The sequence below is a fragment of the Clupea harengus genome, chromosome 16, assembly GCF_900700415.2.
Source record: "Clupea harengus chromosome 16, Ch_v2.0.2, whole genome shotgun sequence".
Taxonomy (NCBI): domain Eukaryota; kingdom Metazoa; phylum Chordata; class Actinopteri; order Clupeiformes; family Clupeidae; genus Clupea; species Clupea harengus.
Window position 1 is genome coordinate 23,204,475 of NC_045167.1, and position 16,402 is coordinate 23,220,876.

The following is a 16,402-nucleotide window of genomic DNA, read 5'->3' on the forward strand; positions in this document are numbered from 1 at the left end:
TTGCCAACCTGTTGACCAGTTTGTCATGGCAACCGACTATGATGACCACCCTGGCAGAATATAGACCCTGACTATTGACGTGGCATGTATTTCTGTACACAGACTTGATACAAGAATGCAATTTCAGCAATTTTCCTTTTATTTATTATTACATATTCATGTGTTTTTCAGGTCCTGGAGCACCGTCTGTGATTCTGCTGAGTTTAACTAATCAAGACAGTGAGTACTGGCTTCAGTATTGAATCTGATTGATTCTTAAATGCGTTGCTTCGGCAGTCTGGTGTGTGTAAAGTGGTCTGAGATTAGAGTTCTTTCACAGCTGCCTGGTAGTGCTGTTCGAGCCGGATTGTTATGGGTTTGTTTTTATTGTTGTTTTTTTATTTGTTTGTTTACTTATTTTCCCCAAACTGTCTGAGCAAGCAATTTGATTTTTGTCATGTATATCTGTATTGGTCGGTTTGCCCAGGCAGGCTGAAAGAGAAAGAGAGTGAGAGTGAGAGAGAGAGAGAAGGAGACTGTGTGTGTGTGTGTGTGTGTGTGTGTGTGTGTGTGTGTGGTGTGTGTGTGTGTGTGTGTGTGTGTGTGTGTGTGTGTGTGTGTGTGTGTGGGTGCCTTAGGTATAACACCTGAAATCTCACATGGTTGAGAAGTTGTCTTTTAAAACTCGTGGGCACCATCTGTTTATCTGAATGCCAAAACAGTTTTCGCCGTTTATTTCATCATTTGATTCAGCCAACTGATTTTCTGATATTTTACTGCACTTTCTTCTATTGTACTCTGCCCAGTGTACTCAAGAGACACATTTAATGGCTTTGGAAAAGTCACCACCAATAGCTTGGCTACTACAGTGTATTTTATATTACTAACGTTTAATTTTTGTATTGACTTCAACAAATATAAGACCCAGATGTATCATAACTACTTAGAGTATTTTTATATTTTTCACATTACAATCACATTTGCATTTTTTGCTACTAAATATGTATTCTCACGTTTACTACTTAACAGTTTATGCTATCCTGGAAGACAATACCCAACTGAAGGCCTCTCTACAGGAGAAGAAGATCCAGCAGACAGAGTTTAAGGTCATACCAAAAGAGAACTTTGGTAAATAGAGACCCCAGTTCCCCAAAGTATTACCAGAAATAAGATCTGCATTGGTCTCATTTGTGATCCTGTTACCTCTCTCTCTTTCTCTTCTCTCAGATCTTCCTTTGAAAATCTCCTATCCTGTTGACTTCTCTGAGTCTAACCTCTATGGTGTCCTACTGGTGGTGTATGCATCTTTCTCTGATGTTTGTTTTTTGTTTTCAAATATTTGTGGGGGGGGGGGGGGGGGTGGGTGACCCTTTCGCTAACATCTGGCAGAATGTATTCTCATGTGGAATTACAGGCATTTAAAGCTATCAGTGAGGCAGCACCGCCCCCCCCCCTTACACACACACACACACACACAGACACACACACATTATGTAACTCCAGGAACGAGTGCATGGGCTAGACAGAGGAAATTAGTGAACTGAACATTTTATACAGATATACGGAAATTCTCTGCCATTTTTGCCTAATTAGACTTTCTAAATGGCAGGTAATTGAAGTTTAGGAAAGTTTAGTTTTCCTTCTGGTCTGCTCTGAGTCTTTCTGATGTTTAATGACTTTCACAGCTGTCAAACTGAGACAGCAGACGCAAAGCTAATATAGAATATTACACTCTCAGCTTCCATTGCCACATGCCTGAAATTGAAATGAATCTGAATGAAATGGTTGCTGGGAGAACTCTTTCAGTGTTATGAGCACATCAGGGAACCTTTAATTATAATAACTGTCAGACAGAGCTATAGGTTTGCTTGCTTTGGTCTATTTTATGTTAAAACTAAATCAAATCAGAGCATGGCATACGCAACATATTGAAAATGGACCCAGTTACACTTACAGGGTGAAATGAAAGCCTTTGTCTGTATGAGAATGTAAATTTGAATTATATTTTGAAGCACTAGCCACTTTTGCCAGACTTTCTACTCTACTGTATGCAAACAGCAGAAAGCAATTTAAAATACTGTATAGGTGGATTCGATGGCACCTTTAACTAGTATGGGCAAGTTCTGTTTAGTCTCCATCAGTGTCTATAAGGGATCCACAGCCGCACATTTACATTTACATTTAGTCATTTAGCAGACGCTTTTGTCCAAAGTGACGTACAAGGGAGAGAACAGTCAAGCTAAGAGCAATAAAAAAACATGGTGTAACAATAAATACTACTTTACATAAGAATTAGAAAAACGACCTAGAAAGGAAAAAGAAGTGCAGGAATGTAACTGCTGAAGTGCAAGTTAAGCGCTAGTCAAGGTGCCAGTTAGGAAGGGAGGTGCTCTCTGAAGAGTTGGGTCTTCAAAAGCTTCTTGAAGGTAGAGAGGGACGCCCCTGCTCTGGTAGTACTAGGCAGTTCGTTCCACCAACGTGGAACTACAAATGAGGTGTCCGTGGTCAGCCTCTGGTCTGGTCTTGTACTTCACTGAGCCTAACTAATCGGTTTTGAGTGTTTGTATCAGAGGAAGGAAGGGATTTCTGGTATGAGATGAAATGCCAACCTCTGTTGGTGTGCAGTGGCTTGGTCATGAACTGCATCCGGTGTTTGTGTGCGCAGGGATTCGACCCTCGGTGGGCAGACGGTGAATGACAGGTTCTCGCTGGACTGGACCTCGGTGATGGTCAGCTCCCATGACGTGATCGTGGTGCAGGTGGATGGCAGGGGCTCTGGGTTCCGTGGACAGAAGGTCCTGCAGGAGATACACCCCCAACTGGGCAACCTGGAGGTCCAGGACCAAATTGCTGCCCTCCAGTATGTTGATTGATTGATTGATTGATTGATTGATTTATTTAAGCCTCGGAAAACACATTGAGGAATAAGACCCTCATTTACAATGGTGCCGAGGGTACAATGAAAAGTTAATACATTGAAAAATAAAATAAAGAAATAAATACAAAAATGAAATACATATGCATATAAAATAGTACAGGAGTACAAGGGAACGATCATAAATAACAATTTTGAATATTCAGTAAAATACTATGGTTGAGTCAACAGTTACAATCATGTAGACTAGACATTTACCAAATTTACGCAACGGACACAAAAATTACCAGATATTACCAAACAAAGTCATCAATATATGCAATGGACACAAAAATGACCTAACAAAGTCATTTATTAGACTGGTGCTTTTCAGAAAAGGTGTCACTTTCAGATTTGCAGACGCTGTCATGCACTCTGAAACTCCAGCCAAACCATTTGTAGATATTGGTATTGTGTCAAACTCAGTTGTGTGCACAAACATATTGACTGATCAGTTAGCTTGGCAGTGATATGATAGACACATTTAGGGGTTGTTGTTTTTTTTGCCTAAAAGTAATATATAGCCTTGTAAATATATATGTCTTGTATTCACACAACACACTTCTGTAATCTCTGTATTTGCAACAGTGAGGTTAAATGATTTGTGTATTGCAGGTACATGTTGAAATTCCCCTACATCGACCACACACGGATAGGGGTTTATGGGAAGGTAAGCCCACTCAATGCCTCATTAGCAGACAGAAATGATTAGATTTTCCCTTTTAATACGTTGAATCTTTTAAATAATATCTTATCGACTAGCTATTAGCAATGAAGGAATATCTAATATAAAGCATTATCAAAGAGACACAAGCCTTACATGCTAATAGGTTTTATGTAATGTACGCCAGCAGAGTTGTGCTATGTTGTCTATTTATTTTATCTATTTATTTTATTCTTATTCAAATGTTTATTAATTTATTTTTGATGTTATGTATATAGATACTTGATTCCTATTCCTACTACCTTGCTGCTATGACAATTGAATTTCCCTCACGGGACTAAGAAAAGTTTATCTTATCTTATCTTAATAAAAACAAATTGTGTAAATACAATTGTGTTGCTTTTTATTTCAGGGATATGGTGGCTATACCACAATGATGCTTCTGAAATCTACAGAGAAGCTGTTTACGTGTGCAGTGGCTCAGTCTCCTGTAACAGACTGGAAAAACTATGGTGAGTGGATCGCACTGTGATTGATTGATATATTGATTGATTGATTTGATTGATTGATTTATTTAAGCCTCGGAAAACACATTGAGGAATAAGACCCTCATTTACAATGGTGCCGAGGGTACAATGAAGAGTTAAAACATAAAAAAAAAATATGCATATACTGTATATATAAAATAATACAGGAACAACAATTTTGAAGATTCAATCAAATACTATGGTTAAGTCAACTAATCGTTACAATCAAACAATGAGTGATAAAGACTGACACGGTTGGCTCCGTATTTAAGGGATCATATTCTCTGGTTCAAATGAAAAACATCATCGCTGCTGTCATGCACTTCACAAACTCAGCCACAAATTCAATATATAGATCATACCATACAACAACAAGTGTATACATTGAACACATGGATGTTGTTAGGTGTATTTTTAGGAATGTTGCCCTTGAGTAGTAAAACACTTTTGTTATAAATAAATGCAGACAGATATTTTATATTTTATGTTGCACTGATCATCTTTAATGTTTGCTCCCCAAGCATCCTTCTTCTCGGAGCGCTACCTTGGCATGCCAGCGACCAATGACAACAGATACCAGGTAGGCTGTTCGTGCGTGTTCTGGTTTCATATGTATCGTATTTACTGATTGGAAAACAGCCCGAAATAAAGGGATGGTATGTGCATGTGTGCTTGGGGAGGTTAGCCTTGAAGCATTGTTTGTGTAAGTGTGTGTGTTTTGTGTGTGTGTGTGTGTGTGTGTGTGTGTGTGTGTGTGTGTGTGTGTGTGTGTGTACGCGTCGGATGCCCATGTGTTGGTGTATGCATCTGTGCATTTGTTTACATGTTTGCGCGGTTGCTGTTTAGAGGCCACATCCTTTTCCACTGGGCCCACTGTTTACACTTCAGATGTGTTCTGAGCAGCCCATGAGAGGGATGTACCTCCAGGCTTCCTCCATAGACGGGCTGGCTCTGGAATCTCTAATTAGTCACAGGGACTTACAACGGAATTAAATCTACATTCAACCCATTATACTGTATCCACATTACAGTCTCCAACAGCGAAGCCTGGCCTCGCTAGTTTAGATCTGTCTTTAGTTGAGTATTATGGGATGCAGTGCACTCTAGGGAACACAGTTTGATTAAAATGATGATATCTGATGCTACGTACAATTCAGTGAATGGTAAGAGTTATCAGAATGTACTCCTCCCATGACTTAATGAGTCCTCTGAGATTATGACATAATTTCCTTTCTGAGATGCTGCGCATTAGACTACTTGTTTCCCTGTTACCTAACATATTACCATATAGACTTATAATATAGTTCCCTAACATATATCATAAGATGTATATGATTACCCGTTTCTCAGCATTAACCCACTTCATCTTTCATTAACTTTTTGTTTCTTTTTGCTATGGTTATGGTTGTGAATATTTTTTTTTAATGTATTTAACATTTATCTGTTAAATAATGTAAAGACATCATATGGAACATTCTTTAAACTCCAGTACTGTCAGAACATTCTCCATGGAGACTTGACTTATAAAAGAATTAGAGTGAGCTTACGTAGTGTGGTGCTGAATCTGTGTGTGTGCCTTTGTTTCAGCTGTCCAGTGTGCTGTCCATTATCAAAGGACTGCAGGACCAGAAACTCATGATTATTCATGGGACCGCTGATGGTAGGATTTGTGTGTACGTGTGTGTGTGTGTGCGTGTGTGTGTGTGTGTGTGTGTGTGTGTGTGTGTGTGTGTGTGTGTGTGTGTGAGAGAGAGAGAGAGAGAGAGAGAGAGAGACAGAGAGTGCATGCAAATCCAAGTGTGTGTGTGTGTGTGTGTGTGTGTGTGTGTGTGTGTGTGTGTGTGTGTGAGTGAGTGAAAGAGGGAGAGAGAGAGAGAGAGATTTGGTAACTGCCGGAAGGCTGGCTATATAAGAACCATATTATAATTTCATGCCCTATGAGTGCTCATTCGTAAGTTGCCCCTCTAATGTGAAATAGGCTTAGCTGTGCTGTATGATAAGGACTGCGCTCACCGTACCATGAGATGCTGTTATCACCACAGAGTGATGGTGAGCTCACTCCATGAAAGCAGCCCGCTTTGGGCCGGGTCGGGCCCAGACCCGGCCCAAAGTCAGCCGGCATCTCAGCGCTAACATGCGTGTAGGTTAGCAGTTCAGTATCACCGAGCCGGCGTTCACAGCCGGATAAGCCATAGATTAAATTCAAAGCAGCAGTACTGTGCTAAATTATGATCCACAGTTAGCTGATGTGTGTGTGGGTAAGCAGTGATATTCAGTATCATCACGCCTATGTTCTCGGTCAGATAAGGCATAGATTGAACTCAGAGCAGCAATACCATGCTAAATTATGATCCACAGTTAGCTGATGCTAACATACTAATGATACTGAGTTCATACCACTGAACTGCATACTAGATACTACTACTACAGTACCGCCTAGCTTTGTTGTACTGTATGAGTGTGGGTTAGGTTTGTTGTACTGTATGAGTAGAGGTTAGCTTTGTTGTACTGTATGAGTAGAGGTTTGTTCACTCCACCATAAGATTTTCCACTAAACACTGACACCAAGTTCACTTGATTACAAGCTAGATTAAGATCTAAGTACATGGTGAGTGTGTGTTCACCCTCTTGTGATCAATAAGTGCCCAATATCACGCCGCCCTTAATACAGGTAAACACCGTTAACGCTGATATCACTCTGACATGACCGTCCATTTTTCTCTCTCTCTCTCTCTTTCTCTCTCTTTCAGCTAAAGTGCACTTTCAGCATTCAGCCGAGCTCATTAAGCACTTAATACAGTTCGGAGCCAACTACTCCATGCAGGTGCGTTCTCTCATCGCTGGAAAAGCATAACATGATAAATATGTTGGCAGCAACCTGCTGCTAGCGTTCAATGTGAAGCAAAATGGAGAAATATTTGCTTAGATCGCAGGTGTTCGGCAGTAGTGTTCACTCGGTAAATATGAGCACAGCTGAAGTGCCGGTCTACTGTGAAATTTCAAATACTCATACTACTGTAATCAAAGGTCATGAATGGAGAAGGATTTAACAGGGATAGTTGACAGTCGCAATGATATTGCACGGTGTCTTTTTTTCGACCTATAGCAAAGGGAATATGAGACAGAAATGAAACGAATGCATAGGCTACAACGCAGGCTCGGGATGTGTGCCATCAATTGAAACCTTATCCGTGTGCCTATCTCATATAGACCACGCAAGACGATAATTCTAGGGTTACGTGACAAAAATCATGAATTGTTGCCCAGATACAAGTGGTGGATCAATTTTCTCACTGGCTCATCTTACCCCACACTACCCTCTCTGTGTGAACAAATGGAGGAGTCTGATTGATGACATTCAGAATTGTCAGATCAATATAGATAGAATCAGGTTTAGACATATGTCAACACATTTTTGTGCACACCCACAAGACACATGGACACACACACGTGCACACACACACTGAAGAATACTCCATAATACCCAGTACACACACAAACTTTTGTCTTTCCTGACAGACATATTGGCCATGCCATATTCTGTCTGATAGCTGAATGGATCTGTAAAATGCAAGAGTATTTGCGATCACTGTACACATTTACAGATATTGTGGGCTAATGCTATGCATTTGAAAGGCAGATGAAAAATGCATAATTCAGTGTTAGCCTATGCTAATTTGCTTTGTGAAAACTGAAACACACACACAATTGCAAAATTGTTGGGCTCCACATAACACAGATTACTGTACTTAATAATGAATTAACAGTGCTTAGATATTAACACCAGAGCAATGAAAAATCCTGGCTAGCATCCCATTTTAATTGTTGTTGTAAAACCGCATGCCTCAGTGGATAGCTGCATACAACAGGTGTGCCGAGATATCATTCTCTGTATCTGTATCTGGTCAATCAACAAAAGTATCTGTATCTGTAATCGGATACAAGTCCAGAGAAGGGTGTGGATAAGTCATGTTAAATGAGGCAAATGTTGCATTTTCTAACCTTATATTTATCGGCAATGCAATTGTTGTTCCTTTGAAGCATCAAATTGACTAATATTTGCATATACTTTATTATGAAATATATTCCCACATCCTCATACCAACGGCGTAGCCAGAATAGTTTTTTCAGACAGGCCTTGGCAAAAGTGAATGGGTACAACTGTCACTCACCGTCCATCACTAGCCGACACATTCTTTATAACCTATTGCTGAACCGAATGACAGGCCAGGCACCCCGTATCACAACTTACACAGCGTACTCAATAACCAAACTAGTCCGATATTGAATTGTTTCTTTGCATTGAAACGGAATCTGTAGAATCTGTAGAAACGGAATCCACAAAATACTGCTGCGTTTTTTTTCATCAAGCTCACTTTAACCAGAAGTAGCGTAAAATGCATGCCCTGTCACAAAAGCACAATATAATGCTGTATTTCATGCAAATTGACGCTTAAACTTCCCATCAAATCTAGTAAATTGCATAAGAAATGTATTCGCTGGAAATACCACAAAAACATGGAATATCATATTTGATATTCATACAGTGTCATATTATTTCATCATTGTCCCAGTGGCGGATACTGAACGGGTATCAAAGATCTCATAATTATATAAAAGAGCTCGTAATTACAAGATCAGGATCTCATCAGGATGAAAATAGATCTCATAATTACGAGATCATATCTTCAGCGTGTGCACCATGAATGAGAATCCTGTCGGTGCCCCTCCCTGGTGAAACCCCATTTCATAGGCTATTGTGTGCCTGAAGTAAATGGTTGACATATTTCATCATGCTCTTGCCTGTGTTAGGCGTATTGAAGGTGCAGTCTGCGGTTCTAAAGCCATACACTTCTTTTTCAAATTGAGCACATTGCTCCTCACAGTCCTCCAGCCTAAACTGCAACTAATGAAGCCACTGCTGAAACTAACTTGAACTAAACAGAAATTCAGATTGACTACAAACATATTACCAAAATAAAAACGAATTAAAAAAATGGAAAACTATTGTAACCTTGCACCAAGCTGCGGTGCTATTTCAAGCATGTGTGCAGCAGTCCACATTCATGATGGTTTTTCAATTTCCAGTTTGAGTAAAAGTGTCACAATAATAAAGTATGAAATTACCTGAGGGAGTAAAGGTGTGAAAGTCAGTTATAAATAGATCTAATTACCTTCAATAAATTAACGTCAAGAAAGTCATAAAATGGAAGAAACTATCTATACAGGAAGATAAAGACAGTCATATGGGCGGCATTAGTAGCCCAGCCCTGATCCATTACTCATAGTAATTCTGTTAGAGTGTTTCAAGTTAAATTTTCAAGTGAATTTATTTCACTTGTTTTATAAGTTAACTGTGGGAGCTATATCTTTTGAACCTGAGACACGTCATTGCCTGGAGAAAGAAACTGGTGTCTGAAGTCCACTTGAAGGCATTTAATTAGCCGCTATGTGTCCATTAAATAACTGCATCACTGTCATTCATGTAGCAACTACAGTAAATTACAGCTAAATATTTTCTTTATTATTAGGTCCATATTAAGATCTTAACCATGTAATTAAAAAAACTGTTTAAGGTTTAAACCCTTTTAAGGGTTAAAAAACCCTTAAAAAACCCTTAAAACTTCTAATGTGGTCATACATTAACCGAAATATGAATCAAAAATCATTTCAGAGCTTTGAAAAGATCTAAAGTCCTGCCATGTTGTTGCCTTGACCCCTGATCTCTGCAGATCTACCCAGACGAAGGCCACGACCTGTCACTGAAGAGCCAGCGCCACCTGAGCGAGTCCCTGACCGGCTTCTTCCACACCTGCCTGCACCCCTGCCTGTCCCCGCTGCCTGTGGAGGATGACGAGGATGAATGATGAAGAACAGACACAGCCAACCAACACCACTGGAACTTTAACACACTGAGACCTATGGGAGAGGTCTGACACAGACAAAAGAGACTGCCACAGAAGGGGAGTGTGTGTGTGTGTGTGTGTGTTTGTGTGTGTGTGTAAGAAAGACAGTGAATAAGCAAGTATGTGTGAATTTTTGCTTGTGTGAGAGAGGTCGAATGAGCGTGTGTGTGTTTGTGAATGTGTGAGTGATTCTGTGTGTGTATTCTTATTTGAATGTGCATGTTCCTTTCATGTGTTGAATGTATGTAGAATGAGTGTGTGTGTGTGTGTGAGTGCACGTGTGCGTGCGCGTGTGTGTATGTATTTGTATGTTGTGTATTGTTTTATTGTATTGGAATTTGTGAGTTATTTGAAGGATGACTGGAAGCCTATTAGTGGAATAGCACAAGAGCCAGGCAGAAGAGCAAGTGACTGGACATTTCCACACATATTACAAAAAAACTCACATATTGTACCATGTGCTCACGCGTGTTTGCGAGTGTGTTAGCGCCTGTGTGTCTCTCAGCAAACAATGGGAGATTTCCACTTGTCAAATGGGCCACTTAACATTTCTGACAAAGCACAGACCTGCTTCCCTCTCTCTCTCTCTCTCTCTCCTTCTCCAGTATTGACTTGGCTTCGCCATTCACCCTAAATGTTGGTACGGTAACTGCATGTTTTGTTAGAACTAATTTACCAGCATTGATCGGACTTGTGATTCTGACCTTTGACCTCACTCCCACACTGGCCCTGACCCCCCTCCACATCTAGGCGGCGATTACACTGGAAATTGTGATGTGGTAGCGGCAAATCAAAATGCCACGCTCAGACCATAATAGTTCTATGGCTACACATTCTATCTGGTTGCTAAGTGATTATTTTCTACTGTTGGTTTGTCAACGACGTTGTTGTCATTTCAGACACCCCCACCCATTTAAAAATCGTACTGCTGAAATGTTACAAGGGTATGCTAAGCTAACATTGACGAGTGTTGTGATACTCTCCAACAGTTGAATCAGGTTGAATTCAAATCAAGGCTCTGCTCCCAGTTGGCAAGCATAATGTTAGCAACGTTGTTAGCGACCATTCTGCTGCTTATCGATAGTAAACAAGAGAACATCCACTGCTTCTGCCACTACTGCCACAGGTCTGTGTGATTGCCTCCTCAGAGTTCCGATGCGGTATGTACTTCATATTCTTTTCACATCAACTAAACGAGTATGGCTGTCGACAAGTGCAATTTCCTCCTCCCCCCCCCCCCCCCCCCCCACCCCACTCACTGGATGTTGGTAGATAATTCTCCCCTAACCCAGCTACAGTCAATGTGTAAATATGTATATTTTAAAATTGTTGGTGGCAGGGAATTGATAACTAGGGATAAATTATATTCGTTATGTTTGTTGGGCTTTAAGTTTTCTGGTTTTTGTTATTGTTTTTGTTTTGTTTTTTTGTTTTTTTCTTTCTTGAAGATGGATTTTGTAAAGGCTTGAGACTTCATTTTGCCATTCTTAAGCAAAGAGCTCATGTGGGTGGGACTACTCGCTATTGTCTGATAGAGATGATTCAAAATGAATTAAACACACTTTGTGAAGTGAACAGGCCTCTGTGGTGTGCTGCTGTACATAGGTTTCACCAGAAGTCGCTCACAAACACACACACACACACACACACACACACACAGACACACACCCACACACACTGGAAGGAGGTTGTTCACTTGCTTGCAGGGGGACAGGACGTTAGAGAACAGACAATCAGTATTACTCAGTCACAGACACACACACACACACACACACACACACACACACACACACACACACACTGGAAGGAGGTTGTTCACTTGCTTGCAGGGGGACAGGACATTAGAGAACAGACAATCAGCATTACTCAGTCACACACACACACACACACACACACACACACACACACACACACACACACACACACACACACACACACACACACATACACACTGTATCTGGGTTACCAAGACAGGATAAATTGCTCAGACCTCCAATGGGAAGAGGAACAACATGGTGTGTGCTTTTCATCCCATCTGCTCTAGAGACACGGAAGGAAGGAACTGGCTGACTGACTGACTGACTGACTGACTGACTGACTGACTGACAGACAGACAGACAGACAGACAGACAGACAGACAGACAGACAGACAGACAGACAGACAGACAGACAGACAGACAGACAGACTGACTGACTGACTGACTGACTGACTGACTGACTGACTGACTGACTGACTGACTGACTGACTGACTGACTGACTGACTGACTGACTGACTGACTGACTGACTGACTGACTGACTGACTGACTGACTGACAGACTGGCTGACTGACTGGCTGACTGAGAGACTGGCTGGCTGACTGACTGGCTGGCATGCAAGCAGAGTCCCGCTTCTACAGCTTGTTCCTTTCAAGTATGTCAGCATCAGCACTTATCACATCACCTCCTGACAGAAGTCGTGCACTCCAACACAAGGGTATGGCAATGGTTGTGCTTCAGGAAAGAGGCTGTCTCAGTGGAAACAGAAACGTTGGGCACAATCTGAGTCTAAGTGACATGCAACATGATTTTTGCATGCAACAAGAGGATGTTACATGTGAAGTGAATTGGATAAATTTAGCTACAATAAAGATGAAGCTGTTTTTTTTATATTAAATATACTTGAAGATGCACATCTCTTCAACAGATGTGGAAATGACCATGGTATGATTGCATCTTTAAACCACACAAAACATCTTACTTAACACACAGTGAACTAATTGTGTCTGTCTCACAGATACATGCTTTTGTGCTGCTATTTGATGCCAGCAACCCTCAGCCGATGAAACCCTGATGTCTAACCTTTTGTACGTGTTGAGATATGGATACCTGTCGAAAAAGCATTTTAGCTGGTGTAATCATCAATACCAGCTGTCACGTACTGGCACTGGCCAGCACATTGACCAGCCAGCACACTTTAGCTCCTTTCTGTCTCGGGTACAAAATGTCCATCCGCACCAAGGTTATTATAGTTAACGAAAACTAACGAAAAAACGAAAACGAGGTGTGATTTTTTTTTTCGTTAACTGAAATAAAAATAAAAACGAGGCTTTATAAAAAAACGATAACTAACTGAAACTTTATTGTGTCTTTACAAAACTAACTAAAATAAAATAGAATTATAGAGAAAATGTCCTTAGTTTTCGTCTTTGTCAATGTATTTCATAAATGTCAATGTATTTCATACGTAGCCTTTTAGTCTATCTTCCGCCGTACCACTTTTAGTACACGCCCCTCACCTGGTTTCATGGCGGCAAAAGTCGGGAGAAAGCGAGTCTTATTTGGGATTACCTGGAAGGCTGGAACAGTAACGTGCGGTGAGGTTCGTGGCTGGTGAGGCACTGACTCAGAGTCAGATTTACAAATATATAAACCCAATACAGTAGCTTAAATCACTATTCAATTGGCAGCTTGCACATTGACTAGGCTACTGGTTGTTTTTCATACCAGCATTCTTTACACACATAGGTAAGGTAGCTACATACAGTTGGCAGCTGCTAGCTTGTGATGAACTCGTGTTAATATGTGTGATTATGCACTCGTGAATATGAACTCTTAAGAAGTTGCACAGGCCCCCTGAGGGTCTCCGCTGTACGTCCAAAATCAAATCTATTCTTGAGGTTCAAAATATTTACAAAGCAATTTGGCTTTGGATGTGAGAAGTCGATCGAGTTATCTTCTGTCCCGTGGTTTGAATCATACCTTTTAGCTACGGCATTGATCTCCCATTATTGATCAATTCACGTTTTGATTGAAAGTCCAGTTATGAGAAATGTTTTAGCTTAGCTATAGAATCTTCTATTTTCGTAGTCAAGGTAAAATATAAGAGAGTAACGGCAGAACAAGCATTAACCCAACCGGTGGCCTCTCGCATGCTCCCTTCATTGAAGCAGAGATACTGTTTGCCTCCTCTCCGTGCTTTTTCACTGCGGCTTTACGTCAGATCAGCAAAACTAAATAGGTTCTACGCATGCGCTTAACCCAGTTTGTGAGGGATTGCGCAATCTGAGATAAGGCACAGCTCGTCGCTGCCTCACCGTCTCCTGTCTGTTTGAGCAGGACATGCGCAAATTCTGACTGACACACGTCTGACACATATCTTTCATAGTTGTCTTTGGTGGATGGCTGTTCATCTGTCCTAAGTGAATACTTTTTTTTTAAATGGTATGTTTGGTGAGTTTTTATTACATATTATTTATTGTAGCTTGTATCTTCTATTCATTTTGAGCATTTTGTTTTGCAAGCAAAACAATTAAGCTTCCCTGAACTGCCCCCCCCCCCCTGGTCTGTTGCATTCCACAGTAAAGACTAAAACTAATACTGAAACTAATAAAAACTAAACTCAAACTAAGCATTTTCCAAAAATAGAAACTAAACTAAACTAGCAAACCCGCTTTGAAAACTAATTAAAACTAAACTGAAATTGAAAACAAAAAGTCAAAACGAAATAAAAATAAAAACTAGTGAAAAATGCAAAACTATAATAACCTTGATCCGCACACAGTAATATCTCCACCCACACACACCTCCGCATGCACATTAACCATGTCTTTCCCTGAGGAGAGCAGGGCACCGTGGGATTCTTAGTAAGAGTAAGTAAGAGTAGTAAGTAAGAAATAACTAAGAATTTGGTGCATAGATGGAGGAATAAGGCATGTCTTTAACTGTTCCCTCACACACACACACACACATACACACACACACACACACACACACACACACACACAGACACACACACACACACACACACACACACACACACACACACACACACACACACACACACACACACACACACACACACACACAAGCACAATATAGTGATCCAGTCCTATTTCTCAGGAGTGAAACTTGTTCAGACAAGGGCATGTCCCAGGTCCCTCTCCCCCGGGTCCCACATTAGGGATCTCCGAGACAGATTTCATTAGCGCACAGCCTGAGCCAATTAAACCTGGAGCCCAAGTCTGGGTCTGATTAATACCTTCATGGTGCTCGCTGGTCCCATTGCTAGACAAGGGCAAGGACACACACACACACGCGCGCGCGCGCTCACGCAGACACACACACACACAGTCACACACGCGCACGCACACACACACACATAGAGACAGAAAGTGCACACCATAAGCTTCACACATACATGGTTCAGTCCTTCTGAAACATGACATTCACATGTGTTCCCTACATGCACACACACACACACACACCACACATATACACACACTACCATAGCTTAGTGCCTGTGCTACATGCCCCTATGATAGTTTCCCTGGGCAGGTATTAGCACAAGGGTGTGCTCAGAGCCATACATCATCTCTGGCCTTCTGCTGGGTCTTAATTTCCCTGTTTCCTGAGAAATGCCCTCCATCATTAAACAGTGTGACATTTTACAAGGCACATTTTGTACAGCATTGCGTAATACTGAATGTGAACAATGCTGCCGTGTGCTTCTGTTGTGTTGAATAATCTCGCCAAAATGAAGGAAGCAATTGCTCACTGAAAAACAACAAGACAGTGTCACAAAAGAAGTTGTTTTGCAGTTCCCACATTTAGCTAAACTAAACAACCAGTTGGAAACTGCTTTGCATTGGCTTTCTCTTGAACTTACATTGGGTAAAATACTTTTTTAAGGAACACGGCCATGGTACATAGGAGTTTCATACACAAATTGTACATTATACAAATGTTTATGCAATTTACCAAATAAAATGATCAGACCACAGATGTTTGAATGTCCAGGCATTCAAAGATAATCTGTGGCTTACACCATAAAATAACCATTCACTGGTAAATGCACTGCCTGTCAGATACTGCTCTCAGTGCGGTAACAGACCAAGTCCTTGTGTAATATTAAAACTTGCTTCAAAGATATGTGGTGTAGCTGTGTGGAGTGAAATGTTAGTGCTTTACCTATCCATGTAACATGCTCACACTCACATTCTCTTCCTACTGAAATTGTTTTATTTTTTTTTTCTAAAACAATTTTCCAGAAAATGCTCTTTGAAGGCTTATCTGCAGGTGTCCTAACACCTGCGGCCCACTACAATTACATTTTATCAGAAAACCGTTAATGTATTATAATTTGCTGTTTTGACTAAAACATTTTCATTCGGGCAGCTTATACACAAAGAGGAATGCCAATAGATCCAGTCCCTGACACTGACAGTCATTTTTGTGTTGTGTGTGCACTTAAAGGCACAGTTGGGGTCAAATGACAATGAAAACCACAATCATCTAATAGCCTTATGAGTCAGCTCATCAATTTCAGCATGACAACCACAATTGATATCATGCCCTTTCTAATTGAATGAACGAGGTTATTAAATTAATTCCAGTTTAAACACAATCTTGTACCAATTTGTCACATTGCCGTAT

The 16,402-nt window shown here is 40.7% G+C and overlaps 1 protein-coding gene across 2 annotated transcripts in view; it reads left to right on the forward strand.

Moving 5' to 3' along the window:
• Nucleotides 1-11,565, forward strand: part of LOC105900663 (inactive dipeptidyl peptidase 10) — a 132,664-nt gene extending 121,099 nt beyond the window's left edge. For both annotated transcript variants that reach the window (XM_031582452.1, XM_031582453.2), the window contains exons 17-26: nucleotides 172-219; nucleotides 1,009-1,107; nucleotides 1,207-1,276; nucleotides 2,645-2,839; nucleotides 3,509-3,563; nucleotides 3,970-4,069; nucleotides 4,606-4,664; nucleotides 5,672-5,744; nucleotides 6,835-6,908; nucleotides 9,817-11,565. In XM_031582452.1, coding sequence (XP_031438312.1) covers nucleotides 172-219; nucleotides 1,009-1,107; nucleotides 1,207-1,276; nucleotides 2,645-2,839; nucleotides 3,509-3,563; nucleotides 3,970-4,069; nucleotides 4,606-4,664; nucleotides 5,672-5,744; nucleotides 6,835-6,908; nucleotides 9,817-9,951 — 908 coding nt within the window. In that variant the 3' untranslated portion in view covers nucleotides 9,952-11,565. The remainder of the gene's footprint in view (nucleotides 1-171; nucleotides 220-1,008; nucleotides 1,108-1,206; nucleotides 1,277-2,644; nucleotides 2,840-3,508; nucleotides 3,564-3,969; nucleotides 4,070-4,605; nucleotides 4,665-5,671; nucleotides 5,745-6,834; nucleotides 6,909-9,816) is intronic.
• The last annotated feature ends 4,837 nt before the right edge of the window (nucleotides 11,566-16,402 follow it).